The following is a 25,257-nucleotide window of genomic DNA, read 5'->3' as shown; positions in this document are numbered from 1 at the left end:
AACCTAAGAGGTCTTTTGGCATTCTTCCTTGTACAGCTCTCCTCATTAGCTGTCTTGCTTCATCAGCCTTGTAGTTTTGTTAGATCAGTTAGTTTCAGTGGTGGTGGGTTGTTGCAGCAGCAACATCTTGGGTGTAGTTCATAGGACACATGGGTGTTGACTGAGCTAAATATAATCCTGTAGGATTAAGAATAGGGAAAGGGATGAAGAAACATTGCAAAGCATAATGGGGAGCAACTGTTGCAAAAGGTGTGTGCTACCCCGAAATTCAAACTGAGTTACCGTACTTTTCTGTCTATAAGACGAGGATTTTTTATTCAAAAATTATGTCTAAAATTGGGGGTCGTCTTATACAGTGGTACCTCGGGTTACAAACACCTTGGGTTACAAACACTTCGGGTTGCAAACTCCACTAACCCGGAAGTAGTACCTCGGGTTAAGAACTTTACCTCAGGATGAGAACAGAAATCATGTGCCGGTGGCGTGAAATGCCCCATTAGCTAAAGTGGTACCTCAGATTAAGAACGGACCTCCAGAACGAATTAAGTTTGTAACCCGAGGTACCACTGTAGTTAGTTAGCACTTTGCGCCCTCAAAAATCAATTGGGCCAAATCATGTTATATGGCTATGTAAGTCCTACAACCCCCTTCCTGACTCACCTTTTTTCTTCCCCTGTTTTCCTGCTTCTGCAGAAGATAGACGAAGAGAATGAGGCAAATTTGCTAGCAGTTCTCACAGAGACATTGGACAGCATCCCTGTGGATGAAGATGGACTGCCTTCATTTGATGCACTGACGGATGGAGATGTGACCAACGAAAACGATGCCAGCCCTTCGCCGATGCCCGACGGCACCCCTCCACCTCTGGAGGCAGAAGAGCCGTCTCTAGTAAGAATCTACCTTCCTAGTGTTTAACGGGAAATGGAGGTGCCCTCTCACTATCCACTGCATGGGTATGATGTAGCCACAATAAGGTTTGGTCTTTTCATTTTTAGACTGAAAACCCAAAGAAAGCTTAATTGCACTTGGGCATTTCAGACAGAAAGCCCAAGATAAACTTGTTTGTTGGTGAAACGATGGTATTGCCTGAATGTTTTTCTTCCGACAATGCACACTCTTGCTAATTCAGAAAGGGAATGCTTTGAATATGTGTTTTCTCATTAGGAGATCTCCAATATATGTGTACAAGTTTCACGTTTAATAATGTGTTACCAAGATGTTGTTGTTGTTTAGTTGTTTAGTCGTGTCTGACTCTTCGTGACCCCATGGACCAGAGCACGCCAGGCACTCCTATCTTCCACTGCCTCCCGCAGTTTGGTCAAACTCATGCTGGTAGCTTCGAGAACACTGTCCAACCATCTCATCCTCTTGTCCCCCTTCTCCTTGTGCCCTCCATCTTTCCCAACATCAGGGTCTTTTCCAGGGAGTCTTCTCTTCTCATGAGGTGGCAAAAGTATTGGCGCCTCAGCTTCAGGATGTGTCCTTCCAGTCAGCACTCAGGGCTGATTTCCTTAAGGATGGAGAGGTTACCAAGACAGCTTATTGATAAAGGCTGGATTCACATTTGGCTCACATCTGTTAACAGCTCCTTGGATTGTGCTAGTAAGTGGGTGAAAGGAAGAGAATTCTTTTCATATGGGAATCGGCAATTGAAAACGCCTGTGCCAAATCTGAGGGATAAGAGTTGGCTCTCCATTTGCCAAACCAGAAAGAAGATGAAGTGGTGGCTCCTCAGAATGGGCCTCCTGTAAAACTAGCCGCAGACTAGGACCCTATCAAATGGCCAGCCTCTTGCTCAATGAACTGAAAAGATTTATTGATATTCAGTAAAACGCCTCCAAATTTCTACGGCCACAGCTACGCTACCAACTTTAAACAGCTTCAGTTTTTGTTCCCTCTTTCCCCTCTATGTGAAATATTTGTAATAAATAAGCTACGTCTCTGTTAGGGTGCCTAGAGTTTGTAGTGTTTAACACTGTTGTCAAACTACAGTTCTCTAAAGTCTTTGAGGGAAACCACAACAGTGTTTATGCTTTGCATTTTTAGACACAAGTTAGATGTGCAGCTAAAAGATGTAATGTGTGAAGGAGCCCACGGCAGCAAAATCATAGTTCCAGATCAGTATTCTGTTGCAAGGATTAGAAGGAGAAGGGAGAGGAGATGGTGGTAGAAAATAGAGAAAAAATGAAGTCCTAGAGTCTTTCTTTTTTAAGTGTGCACAGAGCCCAGTGTGATGCGTCCTCATGCTCCTTTTCAGATGTGCTAAGGGGCCCTCAAGAATTGTGTCAGGACAAACCCTACAGTTTGCTTTGTCTTGAGAGAATAGTACCCTCATTAACAGCAAATATCCATTGCTGCCAGATCTGTCACTACAAAAGTGACTGCTAAGATTTTCAAAAAAACACCAACCCCTAACTTTACAAAAACCAATTCTGCTGCCAGAGGACTCTTTTATCTTTTGGTCATAATGGAATCGAGAAGTTCAGCATCTTATAGTTTTGACTATCAAGATGACTTGCAATGTACATTCCCTGAATGATTTTATCAACTACCAAGAAGATTTGTATTCACTCTGCCTGGCGGAAAAAACTAGCCAATTTCCAGGCCTTGTTTACTTTGAGATGTAGCGTTGTCCTTCATATTGTGCATTTGTATCCCTATGCTATAGACTTTCCTCTACTGTAGGCAAAAGTTGTCTTTTGACAAGTGAATCCCACTTTGTTGGAAGAGAAGATGTCGGAACCATGCAAAAAACAAATCACTTCAATCTTCAGTCAAATCACTTTACATTTGACGTCTCTTTGTCCATCTGTGCACCACCTTTGAAAGGTGTATTGCAAAGAGGGCTTGGCTCCAGGGCTGGCTAGATTTTATTGGCCCCTGAGCACCATTCTGTGCATGGGTCCTTGAGCTTGCTATTGTTGTTGTTTAGTCATGTTTGACTTGTGACCCCATGGACTAGAGCACGCCAGGCACTTCCGTCTTCCACTGCCTCCCGCAGTTTAGTCAAACTCATGCTTATAGCTTCGAGAACACTGTCCAACCATCTCGTCCTCTGTCGTCCCCTTCTCCTTGTGCCCTCCATCTTTCCCACCATCAGGGTCTTTTCCAGGGAGTCTTCTCTTATCATGAGGTGGCCAAAGTATTGGAGCCTCAGCTTCAGGATCTGTTCCTTCCAGTGAGCACTCAGGGCTGAATTCCTTAAGAATAGACATGTTTGATCTTCTTGCAGTCCACAGGACTCTCAAGAGTGTCCTCCAGACCATAATTCAAAAGCATCAATTCTTCAGCGATCAGCCTTCTTTATGGTCCAGCTCTCACTTCCATACATCACTGCTGGGAAAACCATAGCTTTAACTATACGGACCTTTGTTGGCAAGGTGATGTCTCTGCTTTTTAAGATGCTGTCTAGGTTTGTCATTGCTTTTCTCCCAAGAAGCAGGCATCTTTTAATTCCGTGGCTGCTGTCACCATCTGCAGTGATCATGGAGCCCAAGAAAGTAAAATCTCTCACTGCCAAAGCAAGTGGCTGGCAGTCATGCTTATGGCTGATGTTCTGCAGCCTTGTTCATGTGTCAGAGCAGTCATATAAAGCTTTTTTTAAAAGTTTGACTTGAATTTCAAGGGCTCAGGATGGCTGTGGATGCTGATTGGTGTTTATTGCTGACTCCTGGTTTGCTTGGCTCAAGTGAATTTCTCACATGGAAGGAAGACATTGTAGAGAGCTGGAATCTCCTTTCCTGTCTCTGCTTCCTATATTTTCCTTCCACTTCACACTTCTCTGCCTTGCCTGGATCCAGCCAAACACATTGTGATGAAGGGGAGAATGTACATCCCTATGGAGCTGCATATGAAATAAAGTGTGTAGTTATGTTCCTATGTGTATATGGCAACATACGGTCATGACTCTTATGAATCTGAAAGTCTTTACCTATGCCCTTGGGCACAATCTGCATTTGAAACTGGTTGTGTGGTTCCCCAGGTAAAACAGCCCCCCCAGCTGTTGTTTGTTAAATCAGGAACGTAACACAGTATACCTTTTCAAAAAACAAAAAACCCCCATCATTTTTGGCCTAGGGATAAGTACCAATATATCACATTTTAGTGTGTAAAATGGTTTTGTAAGTCTTACGTTGCTCGTCTTTTTGACAACTCTGGGAATCAGGCGTTTTATCTTTCGCGTTCCGTGGTATCTAAGGCTAGAAGCACAGAATTCCTTCCATTTAGGAACTAATGTGGAACTCTTGTGTCGCTCATTATGCTTGACAATCCTGTTAAAGGTTCAGGGTCAGAGTAGAAGTGCCCTTCCCCTTAAAAAGCTCATGAAACAACTGGTGACACAACTCCAGTTTTGAGGGGTTAGGTAGGCAATTTTGAATCACAGAATCAAAGAATTGTAGAGTTGAAAGGGACCCTGAGGATCATCTAGTCAATGCAGGAATGTGTGACTGTCCCACAAGGGGATCAAACTTGTAACCTTGGTGTTACCAGCACCACGCTCTAACCAACTGACCTATGATCCTCACAATAAATAATAATAATAATAATAATAATAATAATAATAATAATAATAATACTAATAATAATAATAAAATTTTACTTATACCCCGCCCTTCCTGGTTCAGAAAACCGGGCTCAGGGCGGCTAACAACAAATTTAAAACACTTAATTTATGCAACAAAAAACAGCATAAAATACCGTATAAAACGTGAATAAATTCAGAATTCAAAAATCAATTTAGGGGGGAAATGCATCCAGTAAACATTAGATGATCACCAGGGCTAGCTGGCTAAATTAGTCCTATCTGGGCCAGTGAGGAGACCAGGGGAGAATTAGCTGTGGGATCCCAGAGAGGGTAATCTTAATAAAAAGGGGAGGGGGAGGGAAAGAAGGGGAATAAAAGATCAGGCTAATTTCAGATTGAAAGCCAGGTGAAATAGCTCTGTCTTACAGGCGCTGCAGAAGGAAGTTAAATCCTGCAGGGCCCTGGTCTCATGGGACAGAGCATTCCACCAGGTCGGAGCCATCACTGAGAAGGCCCTGGCCCTGGTGGGGGATAATCTGACTTCTTTACGGCCTGGGACCTCTAAACTATGATTATTCATGGACCTTAAGGTCCTCTGCGGGGCATACGAGGAGAGGCAGTCCTGTAAATATGAATATAAATCTAAAGTCAGGGTACTTCTGCCCGTGCTTGGACCCTGTCAGTCCACTTAGCCAACTACATCCAGTGTGTACTGTGCAGTTGGCATGACTGACTTCTGCCTTAATTGCAGGGGATGGCCTGGGACATTGGCCATGCCCAGTGATGCTTTCTGCACTTCTGGTTGCACTACAGTGCTCAAGTGGGAGCATGCAGGAGCTACGATTTTTTCGGACCGCAATGTCTCCAGAACCACCTCTCCCCATATGAATGGACCCAGACCCTGCAGTCATCAGCTGAGGCCCTTCTTCGTATGCCTCCTCCACGATAGGTCTGGAGGGTGGCAACACAAGAATAGGCCTTTTCTGCGATGGTTCCCCATTTGTGGAATGCTTTTCCCAGGGAGGGTTGCCTGGTGCCTTCAGTACATATCTTTAGGCACCAGGTGAAAGCATTTCTCTCCTCCCTTGTCTGATAGGGAGGGGGGTTATTGGTGGAGTTTTCTGTTTGTTTATTAAGTATTTTGTGTTCTCTGTGTGCATTTCTAGATTCTAGGCCTGCGGGCCATTCATGTATGAAGCAGAATGCGTTAGGCATAGACAGGAATAGTCCGACGTTTATAGGCTTAAACCATACGGGCATTTCCCAGATTTTACTGGCATGAGTGGATTTATGGTTTTGCCACCCATAAAGGCCCTGTGCAAATGTTGCTTCCACATGTGGACTTCCAGCAGCCGTGGGGCAAGGCAGGCAAGGCCTATTGTTCAAAGTCCTACTTTTCCATCTTGCATAGCCTCTATACATGTTGATATTTGTCCGAACTGGACCCGATACTCATAAATTCAGATGAAACCTGAGGAACGGAAGTGCATAACCTTATTTCTTTTTCTTCCCAACCTTCCCCCTTCCGCACCCACCCCAAACCTTTCCCCTTGTTATCCTTGCAGCTTAAGAAACTCTTGTTGGCGCCAGCTAACACCCAGCTAAATTACAATGAATGCAGTGGCCTCAGCACACACAACCATGCAAACCATGCCAATCACAGGATCAGAACAAGCCCTGTGGTGGTTAAGGTACAGTGCAATACATATCAAGATGGTTTTAAATAGTTTCCTTTTCCCCCACTAGGGCTCAGACATTTACTCGGCCAGTGCACAAGGAGTGGGATATGTCTCAAAGTTTCACCTGTCTCCCTAAGCAATGTGTGAAAGCAAAGGATCTTAAAACTGGGCCATTGCACATACAGACCTCAACACAGAACATCTTGTTATTATCTGTGGAGAGGGAAAAGGAGAGATGTGCACCTACTCTTTCTGCGCACGAACTAAATTTTCAACCCAATAACTGCACCAATAGCCTGGTACCTTATCTCAAATTGTGGGGTTGGGGCAGAAGCTGTGGGGTTTTGTTCATATGTGGGGGTGAGGGGATATCATAAGGATGCTTCTGTTCATTTTTTTCACTCTGAATAATTCATGTTATGCCTTCCACACACACACACCCTTTTTTGGCAGCATTAACGCATTTTTAAAGGCTGCTCTTCTTTCCCCCTCCACAGAATTGTAGACAGTGCCATTAAAATATTACTGATGGGCTGATGTGTTGACGTGCGACTCCAGGCCACCACTTCACTTGCGGCCCAACTTAGAAAAAGATTATGCTGGAACCTCAGTAGAAAGGTCTATGTCAGCCATTAATTGGCTCCGATGCTGGCAGTGGTGTAATTCTGTTAGCAGGCTGTATTAAACAATGTTTGTCTTGCCATTGACTGTAACCGAAAACAGAGCATTTAGGGGTACTTAAGAGAGTTGTGAGCGCTGGGCTTGAGCAATCAGCAGCAAATTAAGGTTTAAGCCAGCTTATTTCCCCCCCCTCCCTGTTCATAGTAAAGGCGCTGTAGGGTCTTGTTAGTTATATGTTGCTGAGTAGGAACATTGAAACATAAGAGAAATGAAATAAAAAAGCTGCATAAATGTCATTTAGGAATTTTAAATGTAATTTTCTTTCCTTGTTCTGCAAACAATTATTCACAGCTCATAGATCTAGTGCTCTTATAAGGAACACTTCACTGAAAATCACATCTCTTCAGAAATCCTATATCCATTCTGATAAGGTTCGGTTCACTAATTTCAGCTTTCTTTTTTCTTTTCCTTCCTTCCTTTTATTACTTTTCCTTTTATTGTGACTTGTTTCTTAAGACTGAGAATTCATGGAGCAATAAAGCGAAGAGCATTTGTCAACCACAAAAGCCACAAAGACGTCCCTGCTCAGAGCTTCTCAAGTATCTGACTACAAACGATGACCCTCCTCAGGCCAAACCAGCAGAGAACAGGAGCAGCAACAGAGACAAATTCACCTCTAAAAAGAAGGCGCTTTTGCACTCTCAGACGCATCATTTGCAAGGTAGGCTTGGGATCAAAGAATAGGATTTGACCAACGATTGTCATTGTTGCAAGTGATCAGAGCCTGGTGGTGAAGGGAACCTGTAGCTTCCCAGACAGCTCAGACCAGTGAACAATGCTCATCTCTAAAAGCTTCCAGGAGCCAGGAAGCATTGCCTGACCCTCTCTGGGTCGGCTGAAATCCTCCACCTAGCAGCTTCTCTTCTTTTGTGGGAAACTTGCCTGAACATGGCGTACAGTGCAGAGGGGTGCCTTTGGAAGTTCCCTACAAAATTTCGGAAGGATAGGTGCAGAAGATACAATGGATGAAACATTGTTTGAGTAGGGCACATTGAATTTTTCAACTTCCCAATTGCGTAGAAATTATTTAAAATGATTGTCAAGCACTTGCAGTTCAATAATAGTAACAATAACAATAATAATAATTTAGCATTAGCTGACATTTTCAGAAAGTTAAAATCAAAATTCTTTGGTTTTCCGAAGCAGTTTATTTCCTTCTCAGTCAAATGTAGACTTAGCAAGCTAAAAGTTGACCAATCACAAAAATCAAAACCAGATTTGAACTCCTCACACCCCAAACCTTATTTTTAATACCCCCTCACTGAAGAAATTTGCAAAAAAATAAATTTCACCTTCTAAAACAACATGCTATACTGTTTGAGACTTTTTGGTCAGGGTTGTGTGGTTCCTTTGTGCCCCTTGTGTGATTATAGTGAACTTCTGTAGCGGGGATTCTTTTTTTATTTATTTGTTGAATTCTTACCCAACTTTTTTCACAATGCTCAAGGTGGCTTCCTACTCCTCATTTAATCCCAGCAACAACCCTGTGAGGTATGTTAGGCTGAGATGTAGTGACTGGCCCAAGGTCACTCAGTGAGCTTCATGGGGAATCGAACCCTGGTCTCCCAGGTCTTAGTCCAACACTCTAACCACTGCACCACCACTGGCTGCATGGAGCCGCTGTGTTTCCTTGGAGCTAGACCAGCCTAGAGGAGTCATGCTCCTTGAGGGGTGAGGCTAAACCCATGTAGCTCTCAGCCCAGCTCTGCCTGGGCTCCCTGTTAATTGCTTAGCATAAATTGGAACGTTAGCTGGGCACATTTGTGCATGCACACAGATGCAAAGGTGCATTTTTAACTAGTATAGCTCCTCTTCCTCTTGTGCATTTAGAACACATTCTGTGTGCAAAGAGCTTAGGGGTAAAGGGTTTAAGATTTCTCAAGTAAAGACTCTCTTCACACACAATGGTTTTTAAGTGAGCACCTAAGGTCTGTTAAGAGTACTTAAGAATACACTGAGCCTTTTGGGCAGATCAGAAGGTCGGTGGGTTGAATCCCCGTGACAGACTGAGCTCCCATTGCTCTGTCCCAGCTCCTGCAGTTCGAAAGCATACCAGTGCCAGTAGATAAATAGGTACCGCTCCGGTGGGAAGGTAAACGGCGTTTCTGTGCACTCTGGCATTTGTTATGGTGTTCTGTTGTGCCAGAAGCGGTCTAGTCCTGTTGGCCACATGATCCAGAAAGCTATCTGTGGACAAACGCCGGCTCCCTTGGCCTGAAAAGCGAGATGAGCGCCATAACCCCATAGCCGCCTTTGACTGGACTTAACCATCCAGGCGTCCTTTACCTTAACCTTTTACTTCCAAGCCCTAATGTGAATGCGGTATGTGTGTGTTTGCAAATGTAGGCCCTTGAAAGAGGAGTCGTAAGGGAGTCAGGACTGGCTATGCTTCTGACATACATCAGTGTATGCCATCCATGGCCTGTATGTAATAGTCCTGAGCTGAAGATAAAGACAGTTGGGGAGGAGAAACCTGAAGACGGACTTGTAGCCATGGGGGAGTTGAGGGTTAACTGGATTCCAACAGCACAAAAGTAGTGATGCGTTCCTGGGAAATAATTACCGTCCTGGACAAGCTAGGCTAGCCAGTTCATTAGGGAGCCTCTTTTATTTTCACCGGACTAAAATGAAGACATTGTTAACTTGCAATATATTCCTTAAGAGACAATAAAAACAGCTTTCTTGCAGCTTCTGAATAGGCAATAAATGTGTCAGCCCTATTATAACTTTAAAAAACCCACCATTTTATTGTTTTATTCTCTAAACAGTGTCAAGTGTAGGAACCGTCCTGACCCCTCTTGCTCACTTACCAAACAAGAAACTTTATGGCCAACTAAGCATCCGTAATGACGTTTAGTATCCTCCAGTGTATTGAGAGGGGATTTTGGTCCTATACTAACTGCTACGGCCGGGTTGGAAAAATGCAAATGCCCTCCTCTTTCCCGGCTGAGTTGTTCCTTTTCTTGCTTTCTCCAGATGCCACTTTCTAAAGGCTTATAGGCCCAAGTAGGCTTTATTTAAAGGGACACGGGTGGCACTGTGGGTTAAACCACAGAGCCTAGGACTTGCTGATCAGAAGGTCGGCGGTTCGAATCCCTGCGAGGGGGTGAGCTCCCGTTGCTCGGTCCCAGCTCCTGCCAACCTAGCAGTTCGAAAGCATGTCAAAGTGCAAGTAGATAAATAGGTACCGCTCCGCCGGGAAGGTAAATGGCGTTTCCGTGTGCTGCTCTGGTTTAGTCATACTGGCCACATGACCCGGAAGTTGTACGCCGGCTCCCTCAGCCAAGTAAAGCAAGATGAGCGCCACAACCCCAGAGTCGGTCACGACTGGACCTAATGGTCAGGGGTCCCTTTACCTTAGGCTTTATTTAGAGATCCTGCCACTTAAAAAAAAGTCATCTACTGCCTTTGTCTCCAGAGGTAAGAAACTGAGACATGGTTTACATCAGCAAGTATCTGTAGCTGCAATGTCAATGAGCGAGAGAATTTGGTTGTAGAACTTGGTTAGAAGCAGAGTTGGAAACAAAGATTAATTTCTCCCCACACCCTGAGTTTTTTGTTCCCAAATGGTAATGTTAGTTGAGCAGCAGGGCTGCTTTCTCTTATCTGCAGTGCAAGAAGCAATTCAATGTTGTGATTACTTCTGCCATGCTAAAGCTCAGTTAAGCCATTGCGTGTCGTGGTCCCCAAGACACCCCCCCCCCCAAATAACACACACATCACACATAATTTTTGTTTAAGGCTTTTGGCATAATTTTGGCCACAACTTTATTAACATACACGGATGTGAGTGGTTGCTTAGGCATTGGTTAGGACTATCTGTCCCCCCACCTGGGGACAGAACTGACTTCCGGATTCCAGCGAAAGTCAGTGAGGGGAAACAACATTGGGGAGAAACTGGAGCTGCGCCACAGGCCCTCACCTCTCCCCGCATGCTCCCCGCGGCCTGCTGCCCCTAGCCCCTTTCCAGGGATTTGGATGAAAGCATGGCAAGCCCCTGAATTCCTTTAATGGAATTCCCTTGCAGCAGCAGTGTTGGAGGGGCAGGCCCAGCCAATCCTTACCCCTCCTCCAACCAATTTCTAACCTATGCCTAACCGCAATTTACAAGTTGTGACGATTTGCTATGCAGTAGGCAAAACCCAAATGGCACCAGCCAATCAGCCAAATGGACAAAATTCCTACCAGGCCCATGCCCCAATGGCAGACGACCCCATGACAGGCATAGCAAGCTCAACACACAAGACCTAAAATAAGGGAGGGCAGGTGGGTGATCCGGTGCACCCTGCGAAAGAGAAAGCTGAACACTGCGTGCACTGCTTAAAAACCTCTGTTCCCTCCCCCAAATTGTTGTTTAGTCGTTTAGTCGTGTCCGACTCTTCGTGACCCCATGGACCAGAGCACGCCAGGCACTCCTGTCTTCCACTGCCTCCCGCAGTTTGGTCAAACTCATGCTGGTAGCTTCGAGAACACTGTCCAAACATCTCATCCTCTGTCGTCCCCTTCTCCTTGTGCCCTTAATCTTCCCCAGCATCAGGGTCTTTTCCAGGGAGTCTTCTCTTCTCATGAGATGGCCAAAGTAGTGGAGCCTCAGCTTCAGGATCTGTCCTTCCAGTGAGCACTCAAATTAGCAACATCAAAATTACCCCAGCAACTCAAACTACTAATCCCTGCCAGAGACCAACCACCCCAACCCGCCTGGCAACAGAGGGGTGGCTTGGCTGGCCCCCACCGCAACACATGCGCTCTTTTAATGAGACCACACTCTACCACCTTAGTCCTTGCCTCCTGCAGTGAGCACTTGTATCTTCGTGTGGTCTGGCCAAGTGGCACTCCTTGTTTTATCTTCTTGAAGGTAATTTTTGAGCTCAGAAGCAGGGCTTGAATTTTTAGGGAGCTGCCGTAAGCAGAGTGATAGGCCCATTTAACTGGTTCTTGTCTATAGCAGGCACCTTTGGCCCTCCAGAAAGACTGCAATGCCCATCACTCCTGACTATTGGCCATTGATGGGAGATGTAGTTCCGCAACATCTGGAAGCCCAAAGGTTCCCCACTCCGATCCACAATGTAGACTCTACACTACTGGGAGCAACTCTTCCAAGTTTTCTGGCAGTGGCTTTTCCCAGCCCAGCCTAGAGATGTTGTGGATGGAACTAAAGACCTTCTGCATGCAAAACAGGGGTGAAGGGTGAAATCTGCAATCCCTACTCCCTGATCCCCTCCAAACGTAGCCAAATCTTGTAGATATTCTAAAACAGGAGCTCAAGGGAAACCATTCTGTGCATCGTGCAGCTCCTTTCTGTTGCTGAAAATGCAGATAGAGGAGTCATCTGGGGAAAACCGAAAGATGCTTCATGCAGGTAGTGTTTTACTATTGCCTCTATTGTATAAAATGCCGCAGCATTTCCGCTGAATCATTTCACACATTCCAAAGCCAGTGATTGAGAAAGAGCCAAGCTAGGTGAGGTGATCTCCATCTGTGATCAGATATCCTGTCCCTTTGAATGTTGGCCAGTCAGGGGTGTGTTTGTGGATCTAGATTGGGACTGTGTTGCGGGGCAGGGGGGAAGGCTGTTAACACTTTCCCACCGCACTCTTTCCCCCTGTGAATTCAGCTGCTCTTTGCCCTGCTAGAGGAAGTTTAAAGGTAAAGATGCCCCTGACTGTTGGTCCAGTAGCGGACGACTCTGGGGTTGCGGCGCTCATCTCACTTTATTGGCCGAGGGAACTGGCGTTTGTTCGCAGACAGCTTCCAGGTCATGTGGCCAGCATGACTAAGCCGCTTCTGGTGAACCAGAGCAGCGCATGGAAATGCCGTTTACCTTCCCGCCGGAGTGGTACCTATTTATCTAATTGCACTTTGACGTGCTTTCGAACTGCTAGGTGGGCAGGAGCAGGGACTGAGCAACGGGAGCTCACCCCATCGCGGGGATTCGAACTGCCAACCTTCCAATTGGCAAGCCCTAGGCTCCGTGGTTTAGACCACAGCGCCACCTGCGTCCCCTAGAGGAAGTTTAACAGTGCGCAAATAGCAAGGAAACAGCCCCGGGTCCCAGTCCAGATCTACACCAGCTCACCTGAGGGAGATGTGTGAGGGGAAGGGTTAAAAGGCGATGGTGGTGGATCAGGGGGCGAGTGCTGGTAGGATAAAGCTTGGGTCTGTCGATGGCAAAGAGTGGCAACTGACAGTGGCTCCTTGGTGGTTGACTTGAGGGATAGAACCTAATGGATATGTCTTGGAGTGAACTGCACAACCTCTCAAGCCAAGCAGAAAATTGCCTGCTGGCAAAATTAAACTCTTGCTTCTGGAAACCCTGAAAAAAAAGGCTGAATAATAATAATAATAATAATAATAATAATAATAATAATAATAATAATAATACCTTTATTGTCAATGTACAACCTGTGTACAATGAAATTAACCGAGCCTCCTTCCCCCCACAAACACTCAGTCTCATTGCACTCTGTGTGCTTTTCGCACAACACACCAACCAACACTATATTATTTTCCGTTCAGCAGCCTAACAGCCCACGAATAGAAACTGTTTTTTAGCCTGTTGGTAAGACTGATCATACTTCTATATCTCCTGCCCGAGGGTAGAAGATTAAAAAGGTGCTGGCCGGGGTGTGAATCGTCCCTGTGAATTTTTCTCGCTCTCCTAAGGCAACGATCCCCTGCGATGTCATCTAGCGGGCTCAGGGGACAGCCCATGATATCATGTGCTGTGTTCACCACCCTCGGTAGAGACTGTCCATTGCTGTCTAGCCAACGTACCACACTGCGATACAATATGTGAAGTCCAGAGACAGTACAATCCCAATTCAGGATCACACGTAAGGTGAAGCAGACATTTTCCCTGTCACTCCAGAGAGCAGGACTAGAACCAGTGGGTGGAAACTTCTGGGAGTCAACAAATCTCTAAGAGAAACTTCCTGTAGGTACACGACAGTAGAATAGTCTGCTTGGTGGTGGGTTTTCCATTGCTGGCGGTCCTTAAGCAAAGTCTGAGTAGCCATCTGCTGTAGTTCCTTTCTGCATTGAACAGGGTCTAGATGACACCTGAAATCTCTCCCAACTCTATTTATTATTACTTTCCCTGGCAAGTAAAGGCTGTTCCATGGTGAGGAGTTTGTGTGTGTGTGGAGGGGCAGCAAAAGATTGGTATCCCAATTGTTTTCTAACAAAGGACGGCGGAAGGTTTAACTGCTAAAAGTGCTGTTGTTCATTCATGTCAGGGTTTTAGCATGGAGGAGTTAAACCCCAATTTAAGCCATCTGCGACTCTCTTCCCCCTATTTGCAGAATAATTTGCAAGCGCTTGGATCATATTTGCTTGGGTCTTGGCCTCACAGAAACAACCTATTTTCCTAGTGCTGTATATAAAACTGTATATTGTACAAGTGAAGTCAACTGAATATTCATAGAGTTCTGTTGCTTTGTAGTTATACGGCCGCTGTCATATCCAAGTGAAACGTGAACTGTAGTCTAAATTAAATGTGAAGGAAGCACATTTTCACACTATGTTCTGTGCATTTTTGGGGGGTGTCTCTGTGTGTAGTTTTCTAAGGTCTCAAGGTCTGTATTGCAGGTGTACAGCAGTTGGCATAAATCAATTGTGCAACCTGTTTCAGGGTTCCAGAGGAGTTCCAGATCTCTTTATCTATAAAATATGTGTGGCTGCTGGAATTAAATATAATATGTGATGTGTGGTTGCTGCTGCAAACAGTCTTGCATCCCTTTTCACTCTCAGTAGCTGGTACTATAAAGTGCAAGTCACAACTAGGGTAGAGAAGAATGTCATTGGTCTGCATTTTAAAACAGACTTACCTAATGCATGCCTTTCAGACTAATATATTGATTGGGACATAATTACCCTTTGGATTTTGCACTTCTCCAAATGTTGTGACACAAGTCTTGGCTCAGAAAAGAGAAAGAAACCAAAATGCATCTTTAAGGATAAAATGTGTATGTTATTTTACATGCATTTAAATATACATGATTAAATAATAATAATAATAATAATAATAATAATAATAATAATAATAATAATAATAATAATTTATACCCCTCCCATCTGGCTGAGTTTCCCCAGCCATTCTGGGCAGCTCCCAATCAAGTGTTAAAAACAGTACAGTGTTAAATATTAAAAACTTCCCTGAATAGGGCTGCCTTCAGATGTCTTTTAAAGATAGGATAGCTGCCTATTTCCTTCACATCTGAAGGGAGGGCGTTCCACAGGGCGGGCGCCACTACCGAGAAGGCCCTCTGTCTAGTTCCCTGTAATCCTACTTCTCGCAGCGAGGGAACCGCCAGAAGGCCCTCGGTGCTGGATCTCAGTGTCCGGGCTGAACGATGGGGGTGGAGACGCTCCTTCAGGTATACTGGGCCGAGACCCTTTAGGGCTTTAAATGTCAGCACCAACACCAACGTACTGTGAGCCAATGCAGATCTCTCAGAACCGGTGTTATGTGGTCCCGGCGGCCACTCCCAGTCACCAGTCTAGCTGCTGCATTCTGGATTAATTGCAGTTTCCGGGTCACCTTAAAAGGTAGCCCCACGTGGAACGTGTTGCAGTAGTCCAAGTGGGAGATAACTAGAGCATGTACCACTCTGGTGAGACAGTCTGCAGGCAGGTAGGGTCTTAGCCTGCGTACCAGGTGGAGCTGGTAGACAGCTGCCCTGGACACAGAATTAACCTGCTCCTCCATGGACAACTGTGAGTCCAAAATAGAAATTTTCATACATGTTTATCTTTTTTGAGGGGGAGTGGAGAATCCCAGAGTAATGCAGACGTGTGATATTTTACTGTATTTTGGGGTTTTTATGGAAGCCGCCCAGAGTGGCTGGGGAGGCCCAGCCAGATGGGCGGGGGTATAAATAAATTATTATTATTATTATTATTATTATTATTATTATTATTATTATTATTATTATTATTATTATTATTATTATGCTGGGATTCTGATGAATAAACACATGTGAAACTGGCCTGGACTGGAAATTCCTAGTCAAAACATCTGAACGGCTGTGTATTTCTCTGCTCCCATGAGTAGCAGCCTATATATAGTAGGAGAATTGACAGTTGGGGTGGCATCAAAGTATTTGCTTAATGCAAAATTTTAGGAATGAAGGAGGTGTGGGGTTGTTTTTCAAAAAGCAGCCATGCATTTTCTATCAGGTCTGTTTCCAAACTAATTCAAGACAGCACAAAATTCTCAATTTCTTTCACCATATTTTACACCTGATTTCCCTTCTTTTTCACCCTCCCTTTTTCAGCCAAACCAATGAGTTTATCGCTTCCTTTGACGCCCGAGTCACCAAAGTAAGTATCAAGAACTGTAAATATTTACAACAGGGAAGGGGTTTTAAATACATTTTGGCTACAGCAACTCCATTTCAGCTTGTTTTTATAAATGTGCCCTGTCTTCCAGTGATCCCAAGGGTTCCCCATTTGAGAACAAGACTATTGAACAAACTTTAAGTGTGGAACTCTCTGGAACTGCAGGTGAGAAGTGCATTGTCAGATATGTATATAGATATAGATGTTTTGTGTGGGTTTTTTTATTGCTAGCTTGACATTATGAATTGCACAGCAATATGTTGCCGTGGTCTCTTAAGAGATTAATTGTAATGTACTTTTAACCACAATTTTCCCCACACGGTTCCTTAAGATGAGATTTGCTTTAGAATTATGATTCCACTGTTACAGAGCTTAGTATAATGTCTAGGGAGAAAAAGCGAATGAAATAATTTATCTGGAATAAATTCCCAGTCCCCTGACATATATATTGCTAAATTTTAGTTGCATTTCCCTTTCTCCCACCTGAAAGGGATAATTCACACATGCGTGTTCATTACTTGATGACTGCAGCCATCAGTTGATGGCTTGCATTGATACAAGAATAATTTTATATTACCTCAGACTTGATGCTTTCCATTTGAAATATTTCGCACATTTAGGTGGAAGTAATTGAAGACTGAGTGTCCAAGGGTTGTGAATGCATATGTGAACTGGCTCACAGACTGCACAACAGAAGATTTATAGCATCTGATCAGTGTTTTAGAATTTGGTTCCTTCCTGTTTAAATTAGAGGGTAAACTTTGCCAAACAACATTTTTGCTGGGTAACAGGAAAGAGACCATCTAAGCTTAGTATTGGATTGCAGACAGTGATCTCCTCATGATGACGTTTGCAGACCACAGAGCAGTAATGGAATAATCAATTCTCTTGTTTTTCTCTAACTTTAGAAAATATGAGCTTTGAGGATATCTTGAGTATTAGAATGTAGACCTCGGCAGCCTTGTCTGAAAGCCATAGTATTGCACCTGCCATGAACTTGTCCTCTCTCAAGTTAAGGGCACTCCACAACTTAAAAAAAAATACACTCATAATGAAATCTTGTCTTATTATGGTCCTCTGCCTTGTACCTTCATTTTACACTCCTAACCTATTCTTGATCCTTTCAGGCTTCAAATCCTTATGCATTTTTTATGTAGCCTTCCATAACTTGATTATATTATATTTATGTACTCGTTTTGAAAAAGTCTGACCATTGGGTAGTTAACAGATCAGTCCTGTCTATCTTTACCTGCAAGAATGTTTACTTCCACAGAAAATGCACCTAGGATGTCAGCCTAAATGTATTGCTTTCCTTTGAGATATCTTCTGCTCGTTCCTGGAGTCTGCAAAAGGTGAAGGGAGTGGTTTCACTGACTCTTCACAGGTTAATATTCTTTAGTGCAGAATATATTAGGCCTATGTGGACACATTTAAAGCACGTGACTTCCGTCCCCCCCCCCCCCCGAGAATCCTGGCATATTTACTGGGTTCCATGTAATAACTTTTAAACAAGTGATGTTCTGATTTTATATACATTTGTTTGCTATTTTTTTAATCTTAATAAAACATTGGGGACGGTTTAAGCAAGTGGCAAGTGGGGTGCTGTAGGGTTCTGTCCAGGGCCCGTTGTTGTTCGACGTCTTTATAAATGACTTGGATGAAGGAATTGAGGGGATGCTCATCAAATTTGCAAGTGACACCAAACTGAGATGTCCCCTCCAGCATTTCTCCAATGACAATAGCAATGTCCTTTTCCATACCCTCCAACAGTTGTCCAAGGAAAATAGGGGTGTCCTAAGGAAAAGTGGGACATTCTGGAATCAAATCAGAAGCCAGGATGGCCTTTGTAAATCTGGGACTGTCCCTGGAAAATAGGGACACTTGGAGGGTCTGTGGTGGTATAGAAATGTTTCTTCTTCTTCTTCTTCTTCTTCTTCTTCTTCTTCTTCTTCTTCTTCTTCTTCTTCTTCTTATTATTATTATTATTATTATTTTGGTCATTAACAGAAATGGGCCCATTTAATTCCAACCTATAGTAGACAGCAGTGTTGTGTCTTCTGCCTGGATGCTGTCTTTAATGTTGCCCTGGCATTGTTTATAATAGTTTAAATAGTGGTTGCATTGCTCCCACTATGAGTGGGCCTGCTTGCGCTATTGCAGTACTGTACACTCTAACAGTATAAAAAGCGCCTTCCTTGGTTTTCTGCTCTTTCCCTCACTTCCTCTCTGTGCCTCTTCCTTTCGAACAAAAGTGGTTACTTTACTACACAGTCAACTGATAAAAATGCTCCCCACTCCAGTCATTATTGGTTATCATTTATATATTCTCGATGGATGTTGATAAAGCTGAATCTTTAAATTCATTCTATACCTCAAATCATCATCATCATCTGGGATTTTGCCCTAGGGATTGCAAGACTAATTGTATATCTATTTTGTCAAGATAGGCCATCAGGTGAACTGGGAGGAAACGCTTAGGAAATGAATTTCTTGGCAACTCCCCAGGGATTATGCCATTTCAATTTTTGTAGGTAATAAACTTAAATTTTGGGTTTAAAATTCTTCTCAAAATGTCCTGCTGCTTCTTTAGGTAAGACATATTTGAAGGAACAGTTCCAAAATCACATTTTGCGCCTCATCAGTTTAAGATTTTTAGGTGATAACTTTCACACTTTTTGCCCAGTTTGGGCCATAGCAGGTTCAAGATGGCCGGAATAGATCTACAATGTATTGAGATAATTTATGGGAGCATCATGGCAAAGATGCAAAATGGGCAGTGTAAGCATGCATGGAATAAATCCTGTTTTTCAGGTTTTGCTTAAGGGGAAAAAATAGCCTCTAGAGCCCCATGTTCTTTCAAGTATATATTATACACCCAAATGTTTTCCATTTAGCTTGCTGCAGAAACTATGTAGCAATCAGACAATGAAATACTAGATTAGAATTGTTAGGGAAAAACATAACCTGCCCCCACTTTGAACTACCAATGGCAATATTCACACGATATGTTGTATGCATGCTGCATTTTCACTCCCTTTTTGTCTCCCATATAAAACAGAGTCACTCCATGGACATTTCAGAATAATTTATTTAAGAATGATGGCTACTGCATGTTTGTTTGTTCTTCCCTGCGAGGAAAATCATCGTATTTTCCTTGTTTAGCAGCATTAAAGAAATTTTGTGTACACAAAGCTAATGAAAACAAATTTAACTTGTCCAAACTGTCTAACAGGGAGGTATCCATGAGGATAATTTCACTGAGGATAAATCATCCAGGAAAAATGCAATGCTTGCAATGTATATAGCTTTTTTTTTTTTTTACATTTTAGCTTATGTTTTAATAAATATTCCCTGAAAGAAAATCTGTTTTAATTCCACCATATTAAAACCAGAACATCCTAGTCAGTCTCTTCAGATATACCTTTGGTCTCAGTTGCATAATTATACAACTTTTCCTCATTGTTCCTACGTTGGTGACATGTATGCCAATCAGTGGCGAGGCAAAGCAGGAACAATCAAAATCCCTTTCTTCCTGCTTGTTTCCTCCTTGATTTTCTTAGCATTTTTAGTATTTTCACCTCTTTCTATGTAGTTTCAGAACAAATAGAACAGAATTTGTTTTGATGAAGATAAATTGATGTCGGCCTTTAAAACGGTTTCCCCATCATATTCCCTTTCTCCCCAGCTGTCTGAAAACAAATGGGTGCATTTCTGTGGTGTGTATAGCATACTAAAGTCAGAAAGGAATTGCTTTCATTTGCTTTTCAAAGCTGTATTGGTCTGTTGTATTATTATTTTTCAATAAATATTTATATACTTATTTGACAGTAACCCCATAACACCTATTAGAGATTACTTATGAGTTGATTGGCCTATGATTGGTAATTTTAATCTAAGGAAATGGTCACAGTTAAATCTGAAGCAAGGCAGTCTTTATTCTCCTTTACTTAGGCCTCTGGGCTCCACCTCCCATAGACCCTAGCTCTGCCCACCACTGATAAACAGTTCCAATAGATTATCCTTGAGGAAATATGGTCCCTGGCAGAATGAAGCTTAATTAAGAAGTAGCTTCCCAAATTCACCTTTGCACTAAAGATGGATTTAAAAAAAGTAAAGGAGCATTCATCTTGTGAAACGACAAACACTTCATTAAAGCATCTTGATAGTTCACACTTTGGTTCTGCTGGTGTGACATGTTCTGGTGGCATATTCTGCTCAAGAAATTAGATGATGCTCTGTTGAGTATCCTGCATGAGACATCATTAATATTTGTTGATGAAGCTTGGTCATATAGGTGACACAGAAATTATTCAGGCACAAGACAGATGGATTATTGTAGTATGAAGTCTTTCTCAAGATCAGGGAGAACATCAAGAAAATGCTCATCCTCACATGCCACAGCAGAAGCTTCCCCAACCACCCCCTTTCCTTTACCACCTGTTGAATCACACCTTTTTAATGTATGGAACCTAGTGAGAGATTGGTATTGAAATATACTCGGAGTCGAGAGTGGATTTCATGCTCTTTATTCAGCTCATAGTGGTGGGAGGAATGGAAGTTTCCCCAGAATGTCTGCTTTATATACATTATTCACATAACGGGCCCCATATGATTGGCTAATTCACCTGTAGGCCAATCAGGTTGCGGATTCACTTCCACCTGGAGCTGGATTGGGTGGCTCCTGTGGACCAATCAGACTGCTGCATTCTGGACCCTATTGTTCCAGGACCAATCAGACTGCTGCCTTTTGGATCCTATTCAACTCAGTACATAACAGGTATACTTTGTGGACCAGAACTACAGCGGCATTTGGCAAATCATGGCTTCTTGCATCTGCAGCGGAAATGTGGCAACTGTGACTTGGGACCAGTGAGTGCTAGTCAACACTGGTCCTACTCAGAGCAGAACCACTGTAGTTAATGGACACAGCTAACTTGGGGAGCATAAAAAGAACATATTGCATCAAGTGGACAGTGTGCTATTGTGCTTGAGCCATTTCCACAGGCCTATGGTTGGCCACTGTGAGAGCAGGACTAGGTGGACCATTGGCCTGATCCAGTAGGCTCCATATTGTCCTTTACTTGTTTTATCTTCTGAAAAAATTGCCATCTAGAAAAGAAGCTCCAACCCTGAGTTGCCTTCCCACCCCTGTCCCACTCCTTCATTACTGCATGTTGCCCAAAGCTGAAGAGAGTAGTGGACTGTGAAGATGCTAGTTCCTCAAAAAGTGCGTATCAATGCAACTTTTGCCTCATATTAAAATCTTACCAGGCAGGGAAGTATTCATTAATTTATTTGACTTGGTTCTAAAGCTTGTGTCCTGCCTTCAGAAGGAAGGAAGGAAGGAAGGAAGGAAGGAAGGAAGGAAGGAAGGAAGGGAAAGAGACACACAAAGTTCTAACACAGTGCATGATACCTGTAAGCAGGTATCATTGACTGTTTTGGGAATGCTGGAAAAAATAAACTGGGATTTCCTCATTCTTGGACCATATTTTAGGCAGTTACCAAGACGTACCCAAACCTAGTCTGGGTTAGTTAGCATTCACAGGTGAATATTGACAGTCACCAAATTCCAGATGTTCAATGTAGTAACACACAAACACACACACACACACACACACACACACACACACACACACCAAGCACAAGTTCCATTATCTGACGTGTTCCCTACCCCCTGTTGCCACTGAATTTCAGCCTGGCCACCCCTATGGCTGGTGTTTGGGCTGTCTACCCACAAAGCGATAAAGTGATATGAGCAAGAATGGGTGGCGGAAGGTTCGACCAGGGGAATGCCATCTAGTAAATTATTAGATCATTCCAGAGGTCTATATTTATCCTCTGCTGTACTGACAACAAGATTAAACTGACTGCTCAACAGACATGTAGTCCTTTATTATATGATGGCTATTTAATTTTATTATCCATTCCCAGCTTCTGCCGTTTTGTGTCGTACAGAAGCCCTGCTGATTCTTTTACTGAATCAGGCCATTATCTTGTGTTCAGTGCCTTAAGTGGCTTTAAATAATGTTTCCCTTGATAATCCCATTTCTAAACTCATAAGATGTAAAAGAATCTGGTGGGTTGTTGTTTTTTTTAATAATGCTGATACTCACAGCATGTCTCCAGGAAGGTTCAACTCTCTACAGTCCGCCAATATGCATCCACAAACGAGACGCATTATCAGATGTTTGTACGTTAACGCTGAAGTGCTCTCAGTCATGTTAAATTTTGACAGAGAAATTGCCATCAGTGTAAACCTGTGTTGTAAAGGGATAAGAGTTTTGGAATAAATTTCAAAAGCACATTGACATTAATCTTAGGTGGCAGCTGGCGTTCTGCAACGGCTAAAGCAGACTTGCACAATTTGCGGCCCACCTCAGTGGACACAGCCCACTAGCCAGGTAGTGTTGCCTTCCAGGTGGATGCCACAATAAACACCTTGTGGGCTGGATTCAGTTTGGCGGGTCGGCAGTATCTGCAAGCCTAGGCTCAAATGTTATCTTCAGGTCTAGGTAAATCTAACCCATTTTGGTCAAATCTGTGAGGGAGCGGACTGAACTTCCACAAGCTGTTAAAAACAGATGTATTTCCTTGGCCTCAAATACCAGTCAAACGATTCCTGGTTCCTGTAATTGTGGTATGCTGCTTTTATTGGCTTTTTAAAATTGTACATTGAATTCTTTGTGTTGCATTGTTTTATTGAATAGTATGCTATTGTATAATAAGTCTCACAGTACAGTATATAGTACAGTACAGTACAGTAGATTGACTTATTTATTTATATCTACTTTGATGACCTTATTTTGGATCAAATGTAATAAGCATGTATAGAATTCTTCTAGATATGTTAGAGCAGTTCACATACATACATACATACACTAAGTGCATGGGTAGGCAAACTAAGGCCCAGGGGCCGAATCCGGCCCAATTGGCGTGTTTTTACATGAGTAGAATGTGTCCTTTTATTTAAAATGCATCTCTGGGTTATTTGTGGGGCATAGGAATTCATTCATCCCCCCCCCCCATAAATAGGTCTGAGGGACAGTGGACCAGCCCCCTGCTGAAAAAGTTTGCTGACCCCTGACTAAGTGCATTCCGTGAAACATTTGATTTCTCTTTCCATTCCAAAAATGGAAGCACCATTCCAAAATACCTAATGAGTTTGTGGCTAAAGTGATACTTGGATAAAGGACATTCACGCTCACACTAATTTTCCTGTTCCAAGAGGAACATATACACTTGGATAACTTCTTTTTAAAAACAAAACATAACTGTGTTAAATGTTTGGAATAGTGATGCATGCAGTACTCGGTTGTGCCATGCGCACGTTTTCCAGGAGTGTAGGGAAAAGGTTGTGCTTTTTAAAATGGAAAATATCATGGAAACTTGTGGCAGAGAGAGGAAGGCAGTTTAAGCAGCCTTGCATTGCAGTTGGGGAATCCTTCTCGGGGAGCAGGGAGAGGAGGAGACGATGCCAGAGGTATTGGATTGTTCTTGTAGCATTTGCAAAGGCCATTCAATTTAAGGGAAGACCTTTTAAAGAAAACTTTAAAAAGGTGGCCTTGAAAGTTTGCTTTAGGCAAAACTTGGTTGCAAATTAGAGATGTGTAGACCCTCCTGACTTGACCTGCAACCTCCATATTTATTTGGATACTTTCCATTATGCAGAAGAGTACTGTGGCATTGCAGCTGAGGACGAGGTTGTGGGGAAGGGAAGGAATATCCTCAAAACAAAACAAAATTAAATGGCTGGTGTTTGAAGGGAAGCATTGTTGTGGTGCATGTACCACTTCTACTGGATTTGCTGTGCAGAAGTACATAAGTGTGAGTGATGTAGAGGTACTTGTTTATTATAGAGCACATTTCAATGCAGTAATCATAAATATTGCTAAGGTTGTGCTCTGTTGAAATATGACCTACATACTCTTGATTGTTTGTGTTACGTGATTTGTCTGACACCCATTACATCCCGGGTAATGGCAGCCATTTGTTGCTCTGCACAGCAGGCGCTTTTGACAAAGGAAAATAGGCAGCAATAAAAAAGCTATAGTCTGAATTACATTCTGCACAGTGCCGCACTGCTGAGAGTTTGTGCAAGTGTGTTAACAATGCTCTGAACTGCCTCTTGTCAGCCTTCAGCCTGTAATGGCCATCTGTCCTCACATAAATCTGTCAAAACCTGCTAAGTTCAAGAGAGAGCACGGAATATACCTTGCACTGTCAACGCGAAAATGTACACATTTTGCAGAGAGAAAATCAGCCGGCGTGAAATAATCCAAAAGGGTGCAGAATGTTTTAGCACTATTGATTTAGGATCATGGCATGAGATGGAACTCAGATTACTGTGATTAGAGTAAAGGCAAAGCAGACGTGATACTCGCTGTGAATAAATATGGGGCTAATTTTCTCGAAGTTTATATACAGGGGAAGTGGGCAGAGTTTGGTCCTAGGTAGGGAAGAAGAACCAATGCAAAACTTTTCTCCTCCTTACTTAAATAAATATTGGACATTCCCCTTCTTCATTGGTGACAGAGGTCTTGTCTTCTTAGGGGTTGGTGAAACCAGCCGCCCGGCAGGGGTGCAGGTCCAGGGGTGGGTGGGTGTAAAATTCACTCCAGAAATTTATCTGTGTAAAGTCATTAGACAACAGCTGGGAGCTCAGCAATAAGAGAAATGGCAAGACAGTATTAAGGTAGACCGCTAGAGACTGTGGAGCATATGACGTTTTTGTGTGTGGTGCTACAGCAAGATCATACACAGGGGAAACTTCCCATCCTTGTCGCACCTCAAAACAAAGGCATGCAGGGGTTTTTTTGCCCCTTCGCAATACTTCGAGTTCTTGGGTTGCATAAAATGTAGTAATTTCTAATGTGCCTGTTGTGGTGAAATGTGGTCCCCCCCCCCCCCGTGAGGGAGCACTGATATACCTCCTTGCCAAGAATCCAGGGGAGCCTTCATAGTGACAAACTTGGGTTTGCTCCTGACAGTACACTCATCAAGAAGCCATAGCAAATACTGGCTCACTACGCG

At 43.3% G+C, this 25,257-nt stretch overlaps 1 protein-coding gene across 7 annotated transcripts in view; it reads left to right on the top strand.

The window, feature by feature from the left end:
• PPARGC1A (PPARG coactivator 1 alpha) overlaps window positions 1–25,257 on the top strand; it is a 673,798-nt gene that overhangs the window by 623,095 nt on the left and 25,446 nt on the right. For 6 of the 7 annotated variants that reach the window (XR_014011494.1, XM_081207654.1, XM_081207650.1 and 3 more), the window contains 5 exons: window positions 694–888; window positions 6,091–6,216; window positions 7,342–7,546; window positions 16,161–16,206; window positions 16,316–16,389. Coding sequence is in view for 6 of the 7 variants with exons in the window: in XM_081207654.1 (XP_081063780.1) it covers window positions 694–888; window positions 6,091–6,216; window positions 7,342–7,546; window positions 16,161–16,206; window positions 16,316–16,389 (646 nt within the window). In the remaining variant the exon portion in view is untranslated. The remainder of the gene's footprint in view (window positions 1–693; window positions 889–6,090; window positions 6,217–7,341; window positions 7,547–16,160; window positions 16,207–16,315; window positions 16,390–25,257) is intronic. The other variant, XM_081207651.1, reaches the window with a different exon arrangement.

This window comes from Podarcis bocagei (assembly GCF_964188305.1).
Source record: "Podarcis bocagei genome assembly, chromosome: 9".
In the NCBI taxonomy this organism is placed as follows: domain Eukaryota; kingdom Metazoa; phylum Chordata; class Lepidosauria; order Squamata; family Lacertidae; genus Podarcis; species Podarcis bocagei.
Note: the sequence above shows the minus strand (reverse complement) of the source record. Positions and strands in the feature narration are given on the sequence as shown.